General features: G+C 42.7%; 2 protein-coding genes across 3 annotated transcripts in view; both read left to right on the top strand.

Moving 5' to 3' along the window:
• The first annotated feature begins 95 nt into the window (after nucleotides 1-95).
• Nucleotides 96-14509, top strand: pole2 (polymerase (DNA directed), epsilon 2). Its single transcript, XM_063183626.1, has 19 exons — nucleotides 96-211; nucleotides 4950-5050; nucleotides 5126-5201; nucleotides 5302-5379; nucleotides 5563-5656; nucleotides 6105-6179; nucleotides 8000-8083; nucleotides 8182-8238; nucleotides 8521-8569; nucleotides 8681-8753; nucleotides 9179-9351; nucleotides 10321-10410; nucleotides 10859-10913; nucleotides 11083-11142; nucleotides 11389-11466; nucleotides 12388-12496; nucleotides 13385-13561; nucleotides 13780-13847; nucleotides 14341-14509. Exons 1-19 carry the CDS (start codon nucleotides 144-146, stop codon nucleotides 14357-14359), a joined length of 1584 nt encoding a protein of 527 aa, XP_063039696.1. The 5' UTR covers nucleotides 96-143; the 3' UTR covers nucleotides 14360-14509.
• A 432-nt stretch (nucleotides 14510-14941) lies between these two features.
• klhdc2 (kelch domain containing 2) overlaps nucleotides 14942-20084 on the top strand; it is a 10223-nt gene continuing 5080 nt past the window's right edge. Inside the window, exons 1-12 of one of the 2 annotated variants that reach the window (XM_063183623.1) lie at nucleotides 14942-15225; nucleotides 15659-15905; nucleotides 16086-16165; nucleotides 16302-16419; nucleotides 17111-17223; nucleotides 17535-17619; nucleotides 17719-17802; nucleotides 18223-18303; nucleotides 18829-18887; nucleotides 19094-19203; nucleotides 19409-19481; nucleotides 19922-20009. In XM_063183623.1, the coding sequence (XP_063039693.1) occupies nucleotides 15666-15905; nucleotides 16086-16165; nucleotides 16302-16419; nucleotides 17111-17223; nucleotides 17535-17619; nucleotides 17719-17802; nucleotides 18223-18303; nucleotides 18829-18887; nucleotides 19094-19203; nucleotides 19409-19481; nucleotides 19922-20009 (1131 nt within the window). In that variant the 5' untranslated portion in view covers nucleotides 14942-15225; nucleotides 15659-15665. Of the gene's footprint in view, nucleotides 15226-15658; nucleotides 15915-16085; nucleotides 16166-16301; nucleotides 16420-17110; nucleotides 17224-17534; nucleotides 17620-17718; nucleotides 17803-18222; nucleotides 18304-18828; nucleotides 18888-19093; nucleotides 19204-19408; nucleotides 19482-19921; nucleotides 20010-20084 lie in introns of both variants that reach the window. The other variant, XM_063183622.1, reaches the window with a different exon arrangement.

Genomic DNA, 20084 nt, shown 5'->3' with positions numbered 1-20084 from the left:
CAGCAGAGATGGTTTGGATTTTTCTGTATGGTGACGCTGTACTACTGCATCATCTCTACTCACGAAAATATCTTTGTGGTTCTGGCGGAAACGTTTGCAAAGAGGCGGAAGTCCAAATTTAGCGCCAACAGTTAAAGCAGAAGATGGATGTACGGAAAGTGAAGACTAAAGTTTCCTCGGGGTTCAAAATGAGGGGACTAATGCTCCGACCGTACGTGAACTTTTGACTAAATGTTGATTCAATACGTGTCCATCTGTGAACTAATGTTTCTTTGATATGCCAGTTTATTTGCTGCCAGAAAGTCCGTGCTCCATGTCATCATGTCATATGGCGATCAGCGCTGTTGTTATTATTGACAAAATAATGCAATGCTCTGAAAATCTTTATTATCTCAAGATAAAGATGCAACGCATATACTTTGTGGCAAAGTAGTACAACATTCATCATAAAACAGTGACGTGCAGTGAAGGGTATGGTAGGGTAGGCAGTAAATATAGAATATATATCTATTTATATATATATATATTAACGGTGGGTTCGGTCCTCCCCCAGAAAAAAATGTATTTCTTAGATGCAATTTCCTGCATTTTAACCAAATCTGGAGAGTCACTATCAGCTAAAAACTTTTACAAATGTGTGTGTGTGTGTGTGTGTGTGTGTGTGTGTGTGTATGTGTGTGTGTGTGTGTGTGTCTGTGTGTGTGTGTGTGTGTGTGGGTGTGTGTGGGTGTGTGTGTGAGAGAGAGGGGGGCCTTATGCCACAAGGTATGGGTTTGAATAGGCAAATAGGCCTATTTCACATAAACATGCTGAGATATTTTCTTTAATGTGCAACAAATTAGTAGGCCTATGTTTCTCTAAATACTGTAAATATAAAGTAGGCTATAAGATGCCATCAGTGCTTAACCACCACAGCTCTAATAACTAAATAAGTAAATAGGCTACACTATTTAGACATTGTCAGTAGACCTAAATCTGAAACAATAAGTGAAAACATAATTTCAATTTCTTGAAAAGGCCAGCTACAGTTATTTGTTTTGCCAAATTGCCAAAATAGCTCCAGGACCCATACTTTGTACACCTTTAAGGACCTGTAGGCCTACATTTTACAATAATAATTTAGAAAGCTACAACATTTTGGGGGAAAAGCTTTAACTTTTGGCTTTAGCAGTTGATTTTGTTGCTCTTCTGTTTATTCTGTTGCAAATGCCAGGGCGTTTCACATGGATGGAGGGTGGCACAGTGTAGCCTACTTTTGAAGATAAAATGTCTAGTTCACCAACTGTGAATCACACCATAGCATGTGAGGGGGAAACGATTTACATTTAGCAATAAACCAACCTAGGTAACAGCTCCTGCCTCACTGCCGCGTTTTGTGCTGATAATCAAACACTCACAGACAAGAAGGAAAGTAGGCAAGGGGGCGGGTTGCTTGCAAACATGACCCGTGCATTCAGACAGTATCGAGTAAACCAACGAAACCACTTCTGAGACTCATCCTTGTGCGTGATAGTATCATACCTGCCAACCTTTAACATTTTTTTTGAGTAGCAACTTATCGCGGCGCTGCAATTCACGGCGCAACAACTTGGCATGGCAACGCTACGGGGTCGCCAGCGGGCCCATCTGAGAGGCTACTTTGTTTTGCATAGTCTGCCCTACACCTAGGGTTGCCAAATGTCAACAGGGAAGATATGAGACACTTCATTTAGGCAGGGGGGTCCTCCCCCAGAAAAAAATGCTTTTCTTAGATGCAATTTCCTGCATTTTAATGCATTTTAGCCTAACATCCCGTGTATCTGGCAAATAGTTTATCTTGCTCTTCACAGTACTTTGAACTACCATAATTTAATAAACATTCATGAAAGATGTTTTTTTTTGTTTCACACCATAACACCAATAAAATGCTATAATATAGTGTGCTGGAATTCAGGCCTCTAAATTAATATCACCATATCACCATAATATCAACATACCACCAGTCTGGCTAGTGGGCCTAGGCCTAAGTGGCTATGTACCAGCCAAACAGAGCATTTGGTCACTTGGGGGGTGTTAAGGAGCTGGAATTGAGTATGAAATTGAGGCATTTGCTGATTACTTTTTTTGGCTGTAGAAGGTACATGTAGGAAAATGTATAATTTGATTATAAAATACAGAGGCATTTCAGTGATTTTTATGAACAAAAAGTTGAATTGTGATGATTCTTACATCATCTCCCACAATATTAATAAATGGTGATGTTGTCACCTACTGTGAAGAAGCATCAGCAGTAGAGAAAAAGATAAAGACAAGTGTTATCTAAGCTAGGATAATATCAGGTTAATGTTATTACCTTGGGGGCTAACATCAAAATCACACTTTCAGCATTCATTCAGTACAAAATGCGTCATGTAGTGGCTCTACTGAGGGACGGGGCTAATGGCCACTGCTCTTGGAACTTCCACAGTAACTTGAGGGGCATCGCTTCTTTTTTCACTTCTCTGCATAATAGTAGGCCTATCTACCCTCATCTGCCGTCATGAGTTGGCTATTGTTCACTGTTCGGCACATATATGATAGAATTGATTTTATTAATAGATTGCCATAAGTGATTACGGATAGTAGTCGTGGAGTGATGCATATTTTGGTATGACGCACGACCTGTTACACCTGTTCACAGAATGGGCCATGACTAAGGGGGGGGAACAGTATTCCTATACGGTGTCATGGTAGGTTACGGATGTAGACCTACTCCGAGCACAACCGTTAGAACTATCGCTTTATTTTCCCGAGTTAAAATGATCCGGCGCAAAGGGAAACCGAATTTAGTTTGCTGCTAATCTGCTAGTTTATAGCGCGGTCATCGACACATTTGCTCATTCGGAAGTAATCTCGTTTCGGTCCAATATCAAAACAAGCAACAACATATTGCCGTCAAATACGGCGAAACATTGGGTGAATCATTACGACAGACCTCGGCCTTTATTTATTTTCATAAGTTTACGGATTTAGCAACTGGACGCAATTCACTATTCCCATACAGGCTACCTTTGTCAAAGTCCATTTACCTTTGAAACGGTGATTTTGACGGTGCTCACTTGTAAAACTACAGCGACAGTACCAAGATGGATAATACATGATGACAGGAGGAGGACACTTGTTTCAGAGATTATAGGAGTACATTAACCAGTCTCTCTGCTTGTGTGATTTCGGAGCAAACTTTCTATCGGCAGCTGATGCCTCGACTCGAGAGGAGCGCAGCCACTGAGTATTCAAGTCAGTGAGCGCAGTACAACAAATGAAGACATCCAAACTAGCGCGCTGATTGGTCAATATTCCCCCCCACACGTTGCTGGCCAATGGAAAGGCCAGCGCGAGACAATTGCAAGCAGAGCCATGTCTACGGCTCTGTCTGGTTGCAAGTCTACAGAGCAATTTATAAGGGCCATTGAACACACTTTGCTATTGGTTTTTCCCGTATTTTGAAGTGACAGCGCCGTAGTTTGATGTCAAAATCCGTATCTGCTACACAAAATGCGTAATGGTCGGCAGGTATGTAGTATTCTCAAACACTTCAGCTACGGTTGTGCAAGGTGTTTCAAATAAAGTCAATTTGTGAGTGCGGAAGCACTCCGAGAAACCATCCCCAGTCAATCGTCCTGTTCCACGTTGATCTCAACTCGCACACCGCGCACTTCAAAAGAACGCAGCTGCACTTGCTAACAGGCTCCACACAACTCACGCATTGCGTAGTCATCATCATAATAAATTAGGGAAATGGAGTCATGGCGTACGCTCAAAAAAACACAATCTCGCTCGATAATAACACACACACGGTCTATTCATGTCCACCACCGCACAACCAATCTTCAATGTCAACACCCTGACAAACGGTGACAACAAAAGGCACCACGAACAAACTTGAGCATGTTCATGTTAAAAGGCTACCCGCAGCATAATAATTAGATGAATCTTACCTTAAAGCAGAATCACAAGTAGGCTGTGTTTTTCATGCAAGCTAGTTCCATTAAAAGCCCGGGGTGGTTGACATGATGAAGACATTTTGTCCCAGTGCAAACTACTTGAAGCTGCTACCCATCTGATGTTGAATATTTCCACAATGCAGCAATTGCAAACGGCTCAGCTGTCTGTCACTTGAACCGTCGTTCTTGCTACTTCTCGGCATTTTTAAAAATAATAAAGACAAAAAGCCAAAGACTGCCATGTTTTCTTTCCGATACGGCTAGAGATTTGAACAAGCCTTGCCTTGCTAGTTGTTGCTATCATAGCTGCCTGTAGGGCAGAAATTGGCTACTACCTGAATTGTAACAATTTTTTCATTTTGGGCGCTGTGATTGGCTCACATACTCCCGCCACAGAGTAAAGGCTCTGCTTTTAGTCCCATTGACAAGCTATGTGACAACTTAATACGCATGCGCAAACTTCTACATTGACAGCATTGAAGGCAGGGTAGGCAGAGGAAAAGCGAGCCTTACCGGGCTGCCTGGCTGGCATTCGAAAGCTCTGCTTTCAGCCTGTCTCTGCTACCAGCGGGACTGCGCGTGCCACGGCAAACCTGCCCAAGCCTGAGCGCTTTGCTTCGTGCGATTACTTAGGTTTTTGATCGTTGTCCTGTGTATACTGTACTTTAAACAGCTCATAATTTATGCTGAATCAATGTTATTGTTGTGTAGGCCTATGTGAACTCTGAAGAATATTTTTTTAAACACGTGTTAGTTTTTATTTTTAAGACATTTATCCCAGGGTAGGCACTGCCTACCCTGCCTACCCTGACCGCACGTCTCTGTCATAAAATAAAATCACGTTTAGCTAAAGAAATCCATTTCCACCACTAGAGTTGCTTGTAGGGCTATTCAATCTGTCCAAATCTACTTTATCATGATATCCAGATAGGTCTATGTTCTTTGCGCCTGACGCTGGTTGTTAACCACTGTAATGTGTTTTCTTAGGGAAGCCAGTAAATATTTGCTGGAGGTCCTGGAGTCTGTCCGTGAGGCAGATTTGAATGATGTCATTGAGCGCATATTGGATGCTGTGGAAAAGCAACCCCGTAAGTGGGCCCACTTTTTGTGTTTACAGAAATACCAGCATTTGTTGTCTGTTTACACTCTGTCTCTTCACGCAGTGTCCTCGAGCATGATTGAGCTGTCAGTGGTGGAGATAGCTGTGCAGGACTGCAGTCAGTCATGTGATGAAACAATGTAAGTTTGCATGCACCAGTAACATAACCTGATACTGTCCTCTATTATGCAAGGCACTATTTTGTTTATAAACTGTTCACTTTGCTTTGTTTACTTTTAGAGACAATGTGTTCAACATCATTGGAGCCTTTGATGTTCCCAGATTCATTTACAGTGCGGAGAGGAAGAAATTTGTACCGTGAGTTCTTAATCCACCTGTTGTGTTCTATAAAGCACTTTTCACATTTAAACTGTACAAGTACACTCTATTGAAATATACTTAATTACGTACTTACTGTAAGTCTCTGTAAACTATGTAAGTGTATGGATTATTTGTATGCGTTCATTCAGTACAATATTGGGCTTTGTGTTTCTGTGACAGTCTGAACATGACATCTCACCCATCCCCTGGCCTGTGTGGCCTGGCCAAAGATAAAGCTGAACTCTTCAGAGAACGCTATACCATCCTGCAACAGGTCAGTCCCCACAGCGCGCTTTCCCTTTTTAATTATCTCTCAAAAAAATTCTATCCAGTAATCTAGGCCAGTGGTTTTTGTAGGGGTGCTAGGCGGTCCACTGCAAGTTGGAGGAAAAAGTATAGCAAAACAACAAAATAAATAATTGAATAATTAATGTACACCAAAATACAAAAAAATTGAACGGTTTTCCATAATAGATAAACAATATTCCCGTTTGTTAAGAACTGCATTAATACTACCTTTTATCTTTTTTGCACATTTCAAACCACTTCATGTTCTAGACTGGAGAATTATCCATGCAAAAATGTTATTGTTATATTGTATCTCCTGAGAAATAATTTTAATCCCATGCAGTGCAAGTTATTGGAATTTAGTCAGAATTGTTTTTCTTGCGTGGAACAGTCCTGTGATGTTTCTAAGTTGTGGTGGTAATGTTTTGTTACAGCGCACTCACAGGCACGAGCTCTTCACCCCACCTGTCATTGGTTCAGCTCCTGACGAAAGCAGAAATAAGTTCCAGGTAACCACGTTAGCACTAGCAGTTATTGTGTAAACATAGTACCAATGTAGCAATATGACATAATTATGACACATGACACAATGATTGAACGACAAACACCCTGTCTGCTGGCTGCTGGACTTCCTGATGCAAAGACCACAAGCAGTACGGGTAGGGAACAACACCTCGAGCACCCTGACCCTGAGCACGGGGGCTCCGCAAGGCTGTGTTCTCAGCCCCCTGCTGTTCACGCTGCTGACACACGACTGCACAACGACCCACAGCACTAACCATCTAGTGAAGTTTGCGGATGATACAACACTGGTGGGCCTCATCACCAAGGGCGATGAGACTCACTACAGAGAAGAAGTAGACCTGCTGGCCAGATGGTGCAAAGACAACAACCTCCTGCTGAATGTCAACAAGACCAAGGAGATTGTTGTCAACTTCCAAAGGGTCCAAAAACAACTGCCACCACTGACCATCGACGGCGATGCTGTGGAGAGAGTGAGCAGCACCAAGTTCCTTGGAGTGCACATCAGCGACGACCTCTCTTGGACCACCAACACTACATCACTGGCGAAGAAGGCCCATCAGCGTCTCTACTTCCTGCGCAAACTAAAGAAGGCAAGTGCTACACCCTCCATCATGACAACATTCTACAGAGGAACCATAGAGAGCGTCGTGTCCAACTGCATCACAGTGTGGGGAGGAAGCTGCACGGAGAAAAACAGGAAGACACTCCAGCGTGTTGTGAACACAGCGAAGAAGATCATTGGAGTACCACTCCCCTCCCTGCAGGACATTTACACCACACGCCTCACCCGGAAAGCACTGATGATCATCAAAGACACAAGCCACCCTGCACACAAACTGTTCAGCCTCCTGCCCTCTGGAAAGAGGTACAGGCGCCTCCGTTCCCGTACCACCCGGCTGGCGAGCAGCACAATGCACCAAGCGATCAAGATGCTGAACACTCAACCCACTCTCCCTCCACTGTCAGCCTCTAGCCAGCAAGGCCACTGACAACCCCCCCCCCCCCCCCCACTGTCAGCCTCTAGCCAGCAAGGCCACTGACAACCCCCCCTCCCCATCCCCCACCACCATATCTGCGACTGAACATTCCACCTGCACTACTATACTTGTGACTGAACTTTCAACCTGCACTAACTCAAAACATGCACACACACACACACACACACACACACACACACACAAGCACACTGCACTTTCTGCACTAAACCCAACATACACACACTGACACACACACACACACACACACACACACACACACACACACACACACACACACACACACACACACACAGACACACGAACACACACACAAGACGCACACCGCACCTTCTACCTGCACTAAACACATACACACACACACACACACACACACACACACACACACACACACACACACACACACACACACACACACTGCTGCTGGTGTACTTGACAGACCTTTTTATATTTATTTTCTTCAAAATGCTACTATTACCATGTCAGAACGCTATAAAGGACTTTTTTTTAGGAAAAGCACAAAAACACAACAAATACCTCTTAATGTATGTCCTCTACAAGTCTTCTGTTGTCCAGTCTTGCACTTTAAATGTCTGTATGAGCACTGTCTATGTCCATACTGTCTTAAGTCCATGTATAAGTACTGTCTATGTCTATACTGTCTATGTCCTTACCTTAATTAGTCTATGTCTGTATGGGAAAGCAAGAAATGTAATTTCAAATTCTTTGTATGACCAGTGCATGTAAAGAAATTGACAATAAAACCTACTTGACTTGACTTGACTAATTATGATTCACTTGACCCATAGCTGAAAACTGTGGAGGCTCTGCTGGGAAGTACAAGTAAGCTCGGAGAGGTCATTGTCCTTGGCATGATAACACAACTAAAGGAGGTAAATAGAAGTTAGTTTTCGGACATTAATACCATCATTGCTATGACACACTTCGCCATCTTCGTAGACACTGTCTGATGCTTCTTCTCTGTCTCCAGGGCAAGTACTATCTCGAAGATCCAAGTGGCACAATACAGCTGAACATATCAAAAGCAATATCCTTTGCCAGGCTGTAGCTTTTGTTGAACTTGTTTGTATGACATGTTAAGGTTCTTCTACATCTTGTGATGCGTAGTCAGTTGTCCCCCATCCTCCTCCAGACTGAGGTACCCCAAGCATGCTACTGTCAGTGTCGCACTGCCCCCTTAGGGTGCCAGTTGGGCTGCCCCCTTGCACGGTTGAGGCATGAATGCAATTTCATAGTGTGTCTGTCACAATGATAATAGGGCTTTCCCAGTGAGACTATCTAGTGTTTTCCCCCCTTAACTTTTCCTCACCAGTTCCACAGCGGCCTCTACACAGAGTCCTGCTTTGTTCTTGCCGAAGGTAAAGCGACCCTTATGTTTTTCCTTTTTCTCAAGTGAAGATATATTCAATTTGTTGTTAAGTGTAACAGCACAGAAACTCACTAACCTACCTTTTTACAATTGCATGCAGGGTGGTATGAGGACTCAGTCTTTCATGTCAACGCTTTTGGGTTTCCACCAACTGAACCTTCCTCCACAACAAGGTAAGCAGAGCAGGGGCCTATACTAAGAAGCTGGTTCAGGAGTAAACCAGGTTAGGTTAAGAGGTAAATCATCTATCTAATAGAAGTATTAGATCAGCACTCCTGAACCAGCTTCTTAGGGCTTTTCTCAAAACCTAGTGCAGTGCACTTCCAAGTGTATCAGCCTAATTAGTCACCCACAGTGATTGGATATTCCGTAGAGTTCACCAAAGAGTATCCAATCACAGGGCGTGACTAATTAGGCTGATACACTTGGAAATGCACTGCACTAGGTTTTGAGAAGGGCCCTTAGTATAGGCCCCAGCACATTTTATTACTACTTGTTGTCATCCAACCATCTGTTTGCATAATAGGGAAGCTCTGTATTCATTTGGCGTGTGAGGTTATTTTGCTAATCCTATACTTACTTGTACCTTTGTCCACAGAGCCTATTATGGGAACATCAACTTTTTTGGAGGCCCCTCCACCACCTCAGTGAAAGCCTCTGCTAAACTGAAGCAACTGGAGGAAGAGAATGAAGACGCCATGTTTGTCATCGTGTCCGACCTGTGGCTGGACAACGTTGAGGTTCTGGAGAAGATCCACACAATGTTTACAGGTGCCATATGCTTTTTCTTTTGCTTTGAAATATTGTATTTTTTCAGGGCATGGAAAAAGAACAGGCCTTTTGCATGGCCGGCATTGGGCGCCATCGCCTTTGAACAGGTTTCCCGCTTTTCACACTATCAGAAAATACTTTACCGCCTCCTACAGGATTACTCATGTATGGCCTTGTCACCAGTTGATATGGATTCAAGCTAGCCTCGCGAGCCATCCTACGTACTTTCGCCAAAGGATTGGCTCCACTACGGTAGTCTGGCCGTGCTTCTCTGTGGAGTGCCTGGAGCAGTAGAATTTCGCAACGCCCCCCCCCCAGAAAACAGCCATTAAGCGAATACGCCCCCCACGTGGGGGCGAAAGGGGGAGGACGCTCGTGACAATGATGTACACATCTGCGCTATGTTGTTGTTGAGTAACTGCCAGCGATTGGGTGAGAGGTGTCCAATAATTTCAAACCATAACTGAGTGCAAACTTCCTGCTTCCTACAATCGCTTCAGAGCAAACAAATGCCAGACCATGAATACGAAATGAAATGGTAGTATTATGGGATGGTCAGGACCAGGCTAGATTCAAGCAGCATAATGATAGAAACGATAGAATGTTTCTCAACGGGGGCTCTACAGGTCCCCAGGGGGGCGTTGAGGAGCTCCAGGGCAGGGGGGCATTGAGAAGGATACAGCTGATGGGGGTGGAGCTTGGTTGCCATATGGGGGGCATTAGTCCATTTTATTTTTTAATACTAAGAGGGGCGTTGGTAGGCTTATGACGACTTTAAAGGCGCATTGGAAGGCTTAGACTGAGGTCCATGGGCATTTGTTTAAAAAAGGTTGAGGATCAAATTCTATTTGAGACACTCAAAATGAGACCTTCGTTCCAATCGACACGGCTATTCAAGGCAACATCTACTGTAGTGCTCTATCTATGATTGTGACCATGTTAACTTGTTAAACTTCTTCTCTCATGTAGGATACTCGGCTATGCCCCCCACCTGCTTCATCTTCTGTGGGAACTTCTCCTCAGCCCCGTACGGCAAAAACCAGATCAAGTCACTCAAAGGTACGCCCATTAAAGTGCTCTTATGTCATAATTAGAGATGCACCGAATCCAAGATCCGGATCCGGCAGGATAATAGGGTTTTTCACAGGATCCAGGTCCGGCAGGATCTTAAGCAGTGGATCCGGTATCCACGAGTGAAATCCCTTTGGAAGCGGCCGTTGCAGGCAGTGTGGCATTAAGCCAATGAGTCTAAAATAGTTTGAGCCAACGTAATAGAAAGGGCCCACGTGTGCGAGTAGGCTATGTGTTTCAACCCTTTGGTAGGATCCGGTATCCGGTTCCGGATCCGGCAGGATCTTAAGCAGTGGATCCGGTATCCGGCTGGATCCTAAAAATCAGGATCCGGTGCATCTCTAGTCATAATATATATCATTCAAAACACTATTTGTTTTTATTTTTCTCTGGCAAAAACTGCTTTTCTTACCAGTTATGTTCTTCATACTTTTAGAATCGTTGAAGGCTCTTGCTGATGTGATCTGTGAATACCCCAACATCCACAACAAGTACGTTAACAGCGCTTCAGTGTTGTTTTGATAAATCTGCGCCTGTTTTGTTGCTTTTCATGTCGTAGCTCTGTATTTCTCTGACCCTTGCCCAGTTATCTTACTTTTTTGCTAATTAGGCCTGCATACTACATTTTCCTGACAGTATTTTTTTTTTGTGAAACTGCAGTAGCAGATTTGTGTTTGTGCCTGGACCTGAGGACCCTGGCCCCAGTGCAATACTGCCAAGGTGAGAGTGCTTCACAAGTCCGTTTTGGCTGTCTTGAATATCTTAACCATTGGTCTTGTAAGTGTTGCAGGATATCTGGAAATGTGACTGAGCATGGAAGCTGAAATCGTAGAACGCTCAGCTACGTTTAGCATTTTGTGGCAGAGAGGAATGATAACATTGAAACATTTTCTTGATGTATGCCTCGATGATAATGTATGCTTCTTGCTTTGTCTCATCTTGTGAATGTATGTTGACTGCCCACAGACCCCCCTTGGCAGAACACATCACAGAGGAGTTCAGACAGCGAGTGCCTTTCTCAGTGTTCACAACCAACCCATGCAGGTAGCACACAGCCTTGCCTTTAACACTAGTGACACTTCAATCAACACTTCAACTTCACTAGTGACACTTCAACCATCCCACATTTCCATTTTCAACTACAGGTCCTTCTCAAAAAAATTGCATATTGTCATAAAGTTCATTCTTTTCCATAATGTAATGATAAAAATGAAACATTCATTACACACCAACCAAAACATTTTAGGTCTTTTATTGTTTTAATACTGATGATTTTGGCATACAGCTCATGAAAACCCAAAATTCCTATCTAAAAAAATTAGCATATCATGAAAAGGTTCTGTAAACGAGCTATTAACCTAATAATCTGAATCAACAAATTAACTCTAAGCACCAGCAAATGATTCCTGAAGCTTTTAAAAACTCCAGCCTAGTTCATTACTCAAAACCGCAATCATGGGTAAGACTGCCGACCTTACTGTGTTTAACATTGAAGTCAATAGCAGTGGCATTGCATGAGAGTTATGGAAGCCCGGATATCCTTGATGCTTTGCTGTCAGCTTTTTTTTTTTGATCTGGTGACCCACACTTCCCTCTTCATTATACCCTGTAGATTTCCATACCACGTTTTGGTGCTTTGGTGTTATGGGCATTCTAATTTGCCAGAAATCCCCTTACATGACCTTCCATTCATTTTCAATGGGGTGTCATTTCTGATGAGTTAGAATGCTCATAACCACCAAATCACCTAAACCTTGATGGATCCCAAAATGAACTTTGGTTCAATCAAGAGTACTTCAGTGCAACCCTGAATGAGGTGTGTGTGTGTCTCTGTGTCTGTGTCTGTGTGTAAAATGACCCTGATGAAGGTGTCATAAACATCTTGGTGAAATAAATGACGTTAGAGAAGTTTTTAAGTTTGACTGAATTGTTAGACAGGGCTAATGATGTTGTTCTTCTCTTCAGGATACAGTACTGCAGCCAGGAGATTGTGGTGATCAGAGAAGACCTCGTCAACAAAATGTGCAGGAATTGTGTTCGCATGCCCAGTGGCAGTCTTGACATTCCCAACCATGTGAGTAATAATGGACACCAAGCAAACTGTCATGTGTCAATCACACATGTCCAAATAGTCTGAGAAGCTGGTTTACATGTGTATGGATATTTTTGAAAATTTGGTCATTGGTTTTGACCTAAATATGTAAACAGAGTTTGAGAATGTGCATTTCAAAACTCTGGCTTTACCCCATTGATGCCTGATGTTGCGTTGCGCAACATTGGCCCTGGCGCCTGGAGCTGCATTCCGCAACATTCAGGCTCATGAGATTTGAGACAACTTTATTAAAAATCTTTGTTTGTTTGAGATGAATTAACACATTCTAATGGAAGATGAGGGTCTAACTGTTTAAATGCACCTTAGTGCATATTTTTGTGTGCTTCAGAAGCTGAGATATTTGGGTTTTATAGGCGGAGGGCAGCTTTTCTTAAAAAGGGCTCAGATATTCAGCACCATTTTTTTGCGGTGGGTTAATTATGTCCCATTTAGGGTGCCAATACACACCGGTCACAATGTAGTTTTTATTTCTATCCACTTCTCGTGTTTACACGTAAACTGATACGAAAATATTTGAATAGGTCCAGGCCTCAACAAGGTAGAACTGAAGAAAAGAAAAGAAAATCCGCACACAGAGGAATTCCTACTTATTTTTCATGATTCTGATTTACCAGAATTTCAAGCCCTTGCTTGCCCTTCAATGGCAGCAAACCAAAAAAATCTCAATGTGTTTCTGCAATTTTATAAATTAGATCAATGAGAGTATGGTTGCTTCACTTTTGAATTGAACGTTGCTCTCCTGCTCTGATGTACCCTCAGTGGGTTAGCTGGATAGTCATATTTCTGTATATGGAAGATGGACATTTTATGATCGTCATGTCATGCTTTTCTTTGTGTTTTGAAATCCAGTTTGTGAAGACCATCTTGTGTCAAGGCCACCTGAGTTCCTTGCCCTTGTACGTCAGCCCAGTGTATTGGGCATATGACTATGCGCTCCGAGTGTACCCAGTGCCAGACGTCATTGTCTTTGCCGACAAATACGACCCTTTCAACATCACCAACACGGACTGTCTGTGTATCAATCCGGTATGTTGTTTGCATGAAGAGAATAGTGGTTTTGGTGCAGTATAGCTAAAGTGATTAAAAATGCCACCTTAAACATGTATTGAAAATAAATGAAAACAATTAATCCCTGCTATTTTTTGCATTCACATATGTTTTGCTTTACAGTGTCCCATCCCATTACAGTAAGGCATACATTTTATTTGATGATTAATCCATACATTTCAACCATTTCATTTCAGGGATCTTTTCCAAGGAGTGGCTTCACATTTAAGGTGTACTACCCATCCAATAAATCAGCAGAGGACAGGTACAACATCACTACGCTACTATGCACTGTAAAAATTGGAAGGTTCCTCAAAAAACTAAGCTTGTTTATGGGGAACACAAAAGTTCCCAGAGGAACCCCATTAGATCTCTGAAGATCCTTATGTGTTCTTCCAAAGTGAGTTCCTCAAACAACCTTTAGGGGTTCTTTAGTTTGCGACTGTGGAGGAACCTTTTAAAGCTCTCTGACGAACCCTTTAGAAAACCTTCCAAGCAGCTGTAGGTTCATCAGAAACATTTATGTTTTCCCCCACAATGGCAACTGAGGGTTCTTCGAAGACCCTTGTAATTTTTACAGTATGCGGCAATAGGCTTTGTCTGCCACATCCAGATCTGCTCATTCTTAAATCTTTTCGTTAAAAATGTTTGTAAACTGTTGCAGATAGATAGATAGATAGATAGATAGATAGATAGATAGCTTTTATTATTCCCAAAAGGATTTTTTCACCATCATTTGCATTTTTCTCTCTTTACAGCAAACTTCAAGGACTCTAGCAGACAACACAAGAACTTCGGCATTGTGATCTTCTATAGCTGTACACTTCTTTGTAATATATTGTGTGGTTGTCTTTTCTTAAGTGTTCTTAATCTTGATCATCTCTGCAATTCTTTTATTGTTACTCTCAATAAAGAAGATGAATTCGACTTGTTTTGTCTGTACATGTGATTGGTGTGATGTGTGTGCTTTGAACTGGGGATGATCCCAAACTGATGATTTGGTGAACATAAATTAACTCTCTTAGTCATAAACCTCATGAAAGAAATGTGCATGTCTGTCATTTTTCCCTCTGTGCTACACAGTCCATTGTGCATGATACATGTATGGCTGGGTTATACTAGTTTTCACATTAAAAGTTCTGAGCAATCTCTACACCAATAAAAAATAATGTTGCTGGTGATATTTTACATATGGTGGGTCTTTTCGCATATAGTTAAGTTAAATATGATTAAAAAAAATATGGGTTTAGGAGAAGCCAAACATTTTCCCCAGTGGTACTTCTCATGCAAATTATGTTGCTCTTGACCTTACAAAAATGGCTAATCCGTGTAGCTACCGCTCACTTCCGGTCTGGCCTGTAGCTGGCTGCACACACTTTGCTAATCTCTTCTGGTGTTGTTAACAGTTTGTGTTGCTACGGACCGGGTTGATAAAAAAAATATTTAGAATAGTAAGGGTTGCTTTTACGTTTTATTTAGGGATAATATAATAACGTGCAGACAATGTCGGTAGACATGTAAAATGTACAATACCATTAGCAATAGCTAGGTCCAAGAGAAGCGGTTATTTGCTGCCTAGGAACGCAACCAGTTCACGTTATCAGCATTAGCACAAATTGTTGGGTGTTTCGTCGACTTAAACGGTAAGAACATTGCAATTTTAAGATATGCTGGTGCATAAGTGTTACAACAGCACACCAGGTGTTTATAAACAGAATGGTGCGAGCTGTGTTCTTGTTGACATGCTGACATGTGCATTTGTTTTGATCCCTGAAACGCCCCATGCTAGCAATCCCAAACTGTGTTTCTCGCTGCATACTTATGTTTGATCGAACGTCTGCAATACATGTGTCACATTTATCGAAATCGGTATTGTTTGTGGGGCAAAACTGAGAAAAGTGTGTCGTTGACCTAACCATCGCGCCATACCTTTGCTAATTGGATGTTGTTTGGAAAGATAAAGAATATTGGCACTTGTAGCATTGGGAATCGGAAAGGCTGTCAGGGGACAGGCAGTAGTAGGCTCTTGACTGAGGGGCAATGATGGTCCTGAAAAACAATTTCTTTGCCTCCCAGGACTGGCATGGCGGAGATGGAGGACGGAGGTTTGCCCGACGTGGTGCCCAGGAGAGGAGGGCCTGATGATGATGAGGACTCGGAGAGGGATGAAGATGACTGGATTGTATGGGACGAGGAGGAAGGAGAGGACGAGGCTGAGGTGGACACACACACGCACCCTTCAAACGTCCATGCCCCGTCAGAGCGCAGTGGCCACATTGCAGTAGTGGACGGAAACTACATGTATGTGTGGGGAGGTTATAAGGTATTCCAAGTAAGGCTTAATGGCACTATTTGCCATTTTTTTGCATTCCTCTTCTGATTCAAGGAAACTGTACTGTTATGTTCTCCAAGTCGGTAATGTTCAGAGAATATTAAGATGGCTATTTGACCTAGGTCACAATGCAATGCTTATGTGGTTGTATTTAATGTTCCTCTCCATCAGAATGCTGAGGCCACTGGATCATTTGAACTCTACTTGCCCCATTGTGAAATATGGATCTACAATATGGAGACTGAAACATGGCAAGTATTTCACAAGCAAAGGCTCATCGGCTCTGTTACCTAACTTGATTTAAGTTCAAACTGCACGTGTGTGTGTGTGTGTGTGTGTGTGTCTTTTTAAAGCCCTTTTAAATCTGATGAAGTTGTGTCTTTGCAGGAAGATGCAGCTAGCAGGGGGCGAATTGCCCGCCGCAATGTCAGGCAGCTGTGGCGTGTGTGTGGACGGCGTGCTTTATGTCTTTGGTGGACACCACACCAATGGAAACACCAACTTAGTAAGTTATACCGTACTTACTGTACTTAGGAAGTTACACTCATCGCAATGTGTGACCAGATACAAATTGCATTTTAGTAATGATTGATTGTTTATGTTAAGCACATCAGAAGCACTTGTATACAAACTAAAAATGAAGTCATGTCAACTTTATTTTCAGTTTCTATATACCGGTATGCACAGGCCATACAAGGAAATTGAATTTGCGTTTCATACAAAGACATGGACATGCACAGGACTGATCATGAAGTTAATTTTGTTCAAAGGGGTGCATTTTTTTCATCAGGACTTGTTCTCCTGGTATTATCTTTAACCCTGACCTGTCACAGTCCTGCCTTTGCTTGTGGCATGCCGTATTCTGCCATACAAAGGCAAAGTGCAGTAACTACATATTTTCTCAAAATTGAGTGTAGACTGAAAATGGTCCTCCTAACACTTTTTATCTTGTGACAAAGCCTTATGGTCCAAATGTGTCACATTGTGGAGATATATCTGTCAAATTTGCAACAACTACAATATCCAACCTAATACCGTTACATTGAAGGTCTATTCCTCAGTTTCAATGTTGGCGTTGTTACTGCACTTTGTATTGGAGAGCTCAGCAGTGCTTGTCCTAACTATGCGACTCCTCTCATGTGCTGCCCTCTTTCCCTCCTCCTCCTCCTCCTCCTCCTCCTCCTCCTCCTCCTCAGGTGTATCGGCTTCCCCTCAGGTCACCCCTGCTGTGCTGGGAGAAAATGGGCAACCTGAAAGGCCTGGCCCCCACTTGCAAAGACAAATTGGGCTGTTGGGTGTACAAGAATAGGTACTGTTCCCATGTTATGCATAGTATGCACTATGCAGGTTGTTGCTTTCTCCCTTCTAACTTACCTTCATTTTACACTCTATTACACATACGTATTACATTACACACTTGGGATGTTTTTTGTACTACGGCGTTGGTCCTATTTACCGCATACCAGGCATCATGGATCAGTTTGAGTACATCAGGATACTGGAAGAAGTCGTGTTGCCATATGCTGAAGGGGAAATGCCTTTGAAGTGGCATATTGGTTGATTTTAGTTTTATTATACTTAATTATATAGTTATTTTTTGTTCTCTGTGTCTATCCACAGCTTGGTGTTTTTTGGAGGCTACGGCTACTTTGCACAAGAGGGTCATCGAGGGATCTTTGAATTTGACGAGACTTCCTTCATCATGGTGAATATTGAGATACACCAAGTGTTAGAATATACAGCACGTCAAAGTCCCTAGTTTGGTAGTTATAGGTGTTGTCTGTGTGTTTTTCCCCCCCTACAGGGCAATCATATAGCGCGCGGTTGGAATAACCACGTCCACGTTCTGGATCTGGAAACGCTGACGTGGAGTCAGCCCATCACAACGGTAAGCCCCAGGTTGTATCTCTCAAATGTGTCAGTTAGTGACACACTATAACCGCACAAATAGATCAAGCGCGACATGAGCGAGGCGAGTGACGGAAGTAATTGACTTTGTTTTGAGTCGTGCAACAAAAGCGATTCTGGAGACTAGAGGTGATTCGCGCGACAGTTTCAATCGCTCGTATCGCTTGCTGCTGCACTGTGTCGCTTGAATCGCATCGCGCCTGCATGCGGCAAGTCTGTACATCAGGCTCTTGGCATCCCCTGATGGATAAGTCATGACTCTAGTCTCTAGTGTAGTTGTATCTGACAACTATTTCCTGACCCCGTGACTGCTGACCTGTTCAGATGTGTGTGTGTAAAAGATCTACGCCTGGTTAAATAATTGATGGCTGACCTTCCTTATCTCTCGCCCATTATTCAGGGCACTACCCCTTCTCCCAGGGCGGCCCATGCCTGCGCTACTGTCGGTAACCGGGGATACGTGTTTGGGGGTCGATACATGGTGAGTGAGTTGAAAGGGACATGGTTGGAAATTGGGTAGAATGTCTAATAAATAGACTTTCTTGCTTTATTGGTCAAAAAAAAGTATATTCAGTATGTATCCATGTACCAGCTAAGGACCACAATGGAAATAAGCCTTTGGGCTTTTTTGTGTTATCCCAGGCTATTTATTTCTTTTAATGTATGGTTCAGCTGCTGTCCCATGTTTTACATCAAAATAACCAAATATATTCATTAATTTATTCATATTATCACGTTTTATTTATTGTCAGTTGTGTGTGGGAAAGGGATTACTTTTAATGTAGTCTCTCAGTGTGTGCGTATGCATCCTCTTTGTTTAATGGGTGTGGGCTTCAGTGCACTTTTAGTGATTTGCTGATGGTAGATTATCTGATTAAGTGTATTGAGGTGTGAAGGGCCATTGGTTAACTGTGGCTTGTGGGTCATGCGTGGCTGCAGCACTCTAATATAAACGCCACCCTTGTGTTAGCATTGGCCATATTGATGATTTGTGTTGTTTATCCAGAACTACCGCTTGAATGACCTCTACTACATCAATCTGGACACTTGGGAATGGAGTGAGATGTAAGTCTTCGATAGGATTTAAGACAAGTAAACAACATTAGAAGAGCCCAAACTTGCTTTCAGATTAATATTTCTTTACACACACACACACACACACACACACACACACACCAATTTAGTTTGTTATTATCTTTGCTTAAGAATCATGTCTTTAACCCAGCTAGCAGTAACACTACTATGTATTCCATGCTGTTCTCCATGTCTAGGTCTGTACCCCAGAACGGTCCAGATGGACGCTCCTGGCACTCGTTCACCCCTGTATCCAATGACCGCATATTCTTATTTGGAGGCTTCACCACAAGCAGGCAGACACTCAGTGAGTACACACCGCAGTATAACAGATGTTTTTTTTATATATCATAATGTTTCAGTGAAAAATAAGACATTCAGTTTTGGTAAACCCTGTGGGTGTATGCCAATGTGGGTTCTCTCTCTGGCTTTGGGCCTAGAGGTTGATGTAATACTGTATATTTATAAAGTATTCATACTGAAGGTATTGTTGTGAATTGTTTTCCCTGCAGGTGATGCTTGGCTATACTGCATCAGCAAGAATGAATGGAAGCCCTTCAAGCACAAGTATAACGACCAGCCCAGGTACCCGCAGACCATATGTATTAATACTTACATCAGCTAAATTAGTGGTTCTCAACTCTTCTTGACAGAACGCCCCCTGGGGGGCTGTAGAGCCCCTGTTCGAGAAACACTAAGCTAAAGCTAGGAAAGAGTGCTGTGCTAATTGACCGAATCCATCAGCACTTCAAAAGAAGAAAAGAATTGCATCTGTGCTGCTCCGTTGTCTTCTCTCCAGTTAAAACTACTGTAATATCTTTTCCACGTAGGCCTACATTCATTATAATGACTTGTGAAATGTTTCATGTCCCCGTCACTATTTTAGACAGAAATCTGATCCTAGTTCTGCCGTAGCTCTTATGCCTGTCTTGTGAGTTGAGTAGAGTGGAGAAGTGCTTCGTCAGGTACTGTACGTGGTTTGTAATGGGTGATTAAGATCTGGTTTCTGTTTGTGCCCTGTCCAGACTCTGGCATACGGCGTGCCACAGCCCCGAGGGTGAGGTGTTTGTGTTTGGTGGATGTGCCAACAACCTTTTATCCCGGGAGAGAGCCGTGAGTACATCACTGGTCATATTCACCATCTCTATAACTCTAGGAAGTCTAATCCAGGAAGTCTGTGAAAATCCA

The sequence above is a fragment of the Engraulis encrasicolus genome, chromosome 19 (assembly GCF_034702125.1).
Source record: "Engraulis encrasicolus isolate BLACKSEA-1 chromosome 19, IST_EnEncr_1.0, whole genome shotgun sequence".
NCBI classification, from domain to species: domain Eukaryota; kingdom Metazoa; phylum Chordata; class Actinopteri; order Clupeiformes; family Engraulidae; genus Engraulis; species Engraulis encrasicolus.
The sequence above is the reverse complement of the archived record's forward strand: the minus strand, read 5'-3'. Positions and strand labels throughout refer to the sequence as shown.

Bases quoted from the DNA above. Each gene is read 5' to 3' on its own strand.
- pole2 (XM_063183626.1), top strand. From the start codon at position 144: ATGGATGTACGGAAAGTGAAGACTAAAGTTTCCTCGGGGTTCAAAATG. The intron at 5,051-5,125 runs GTAAGTGGGCCC...CTCTTCACGCAG, and splicing joins TGCTGTGGAAAAGCAACCCC to TGTCCTCGAGCATGATTGAG. The intron at 12,497-13,384 runs GTGAGTAATAAT...TTTGAAATCCAG, and splicing joins GTCTTGACATTCCCAACCAT to TTTGTGAAGACCATCTTGTG.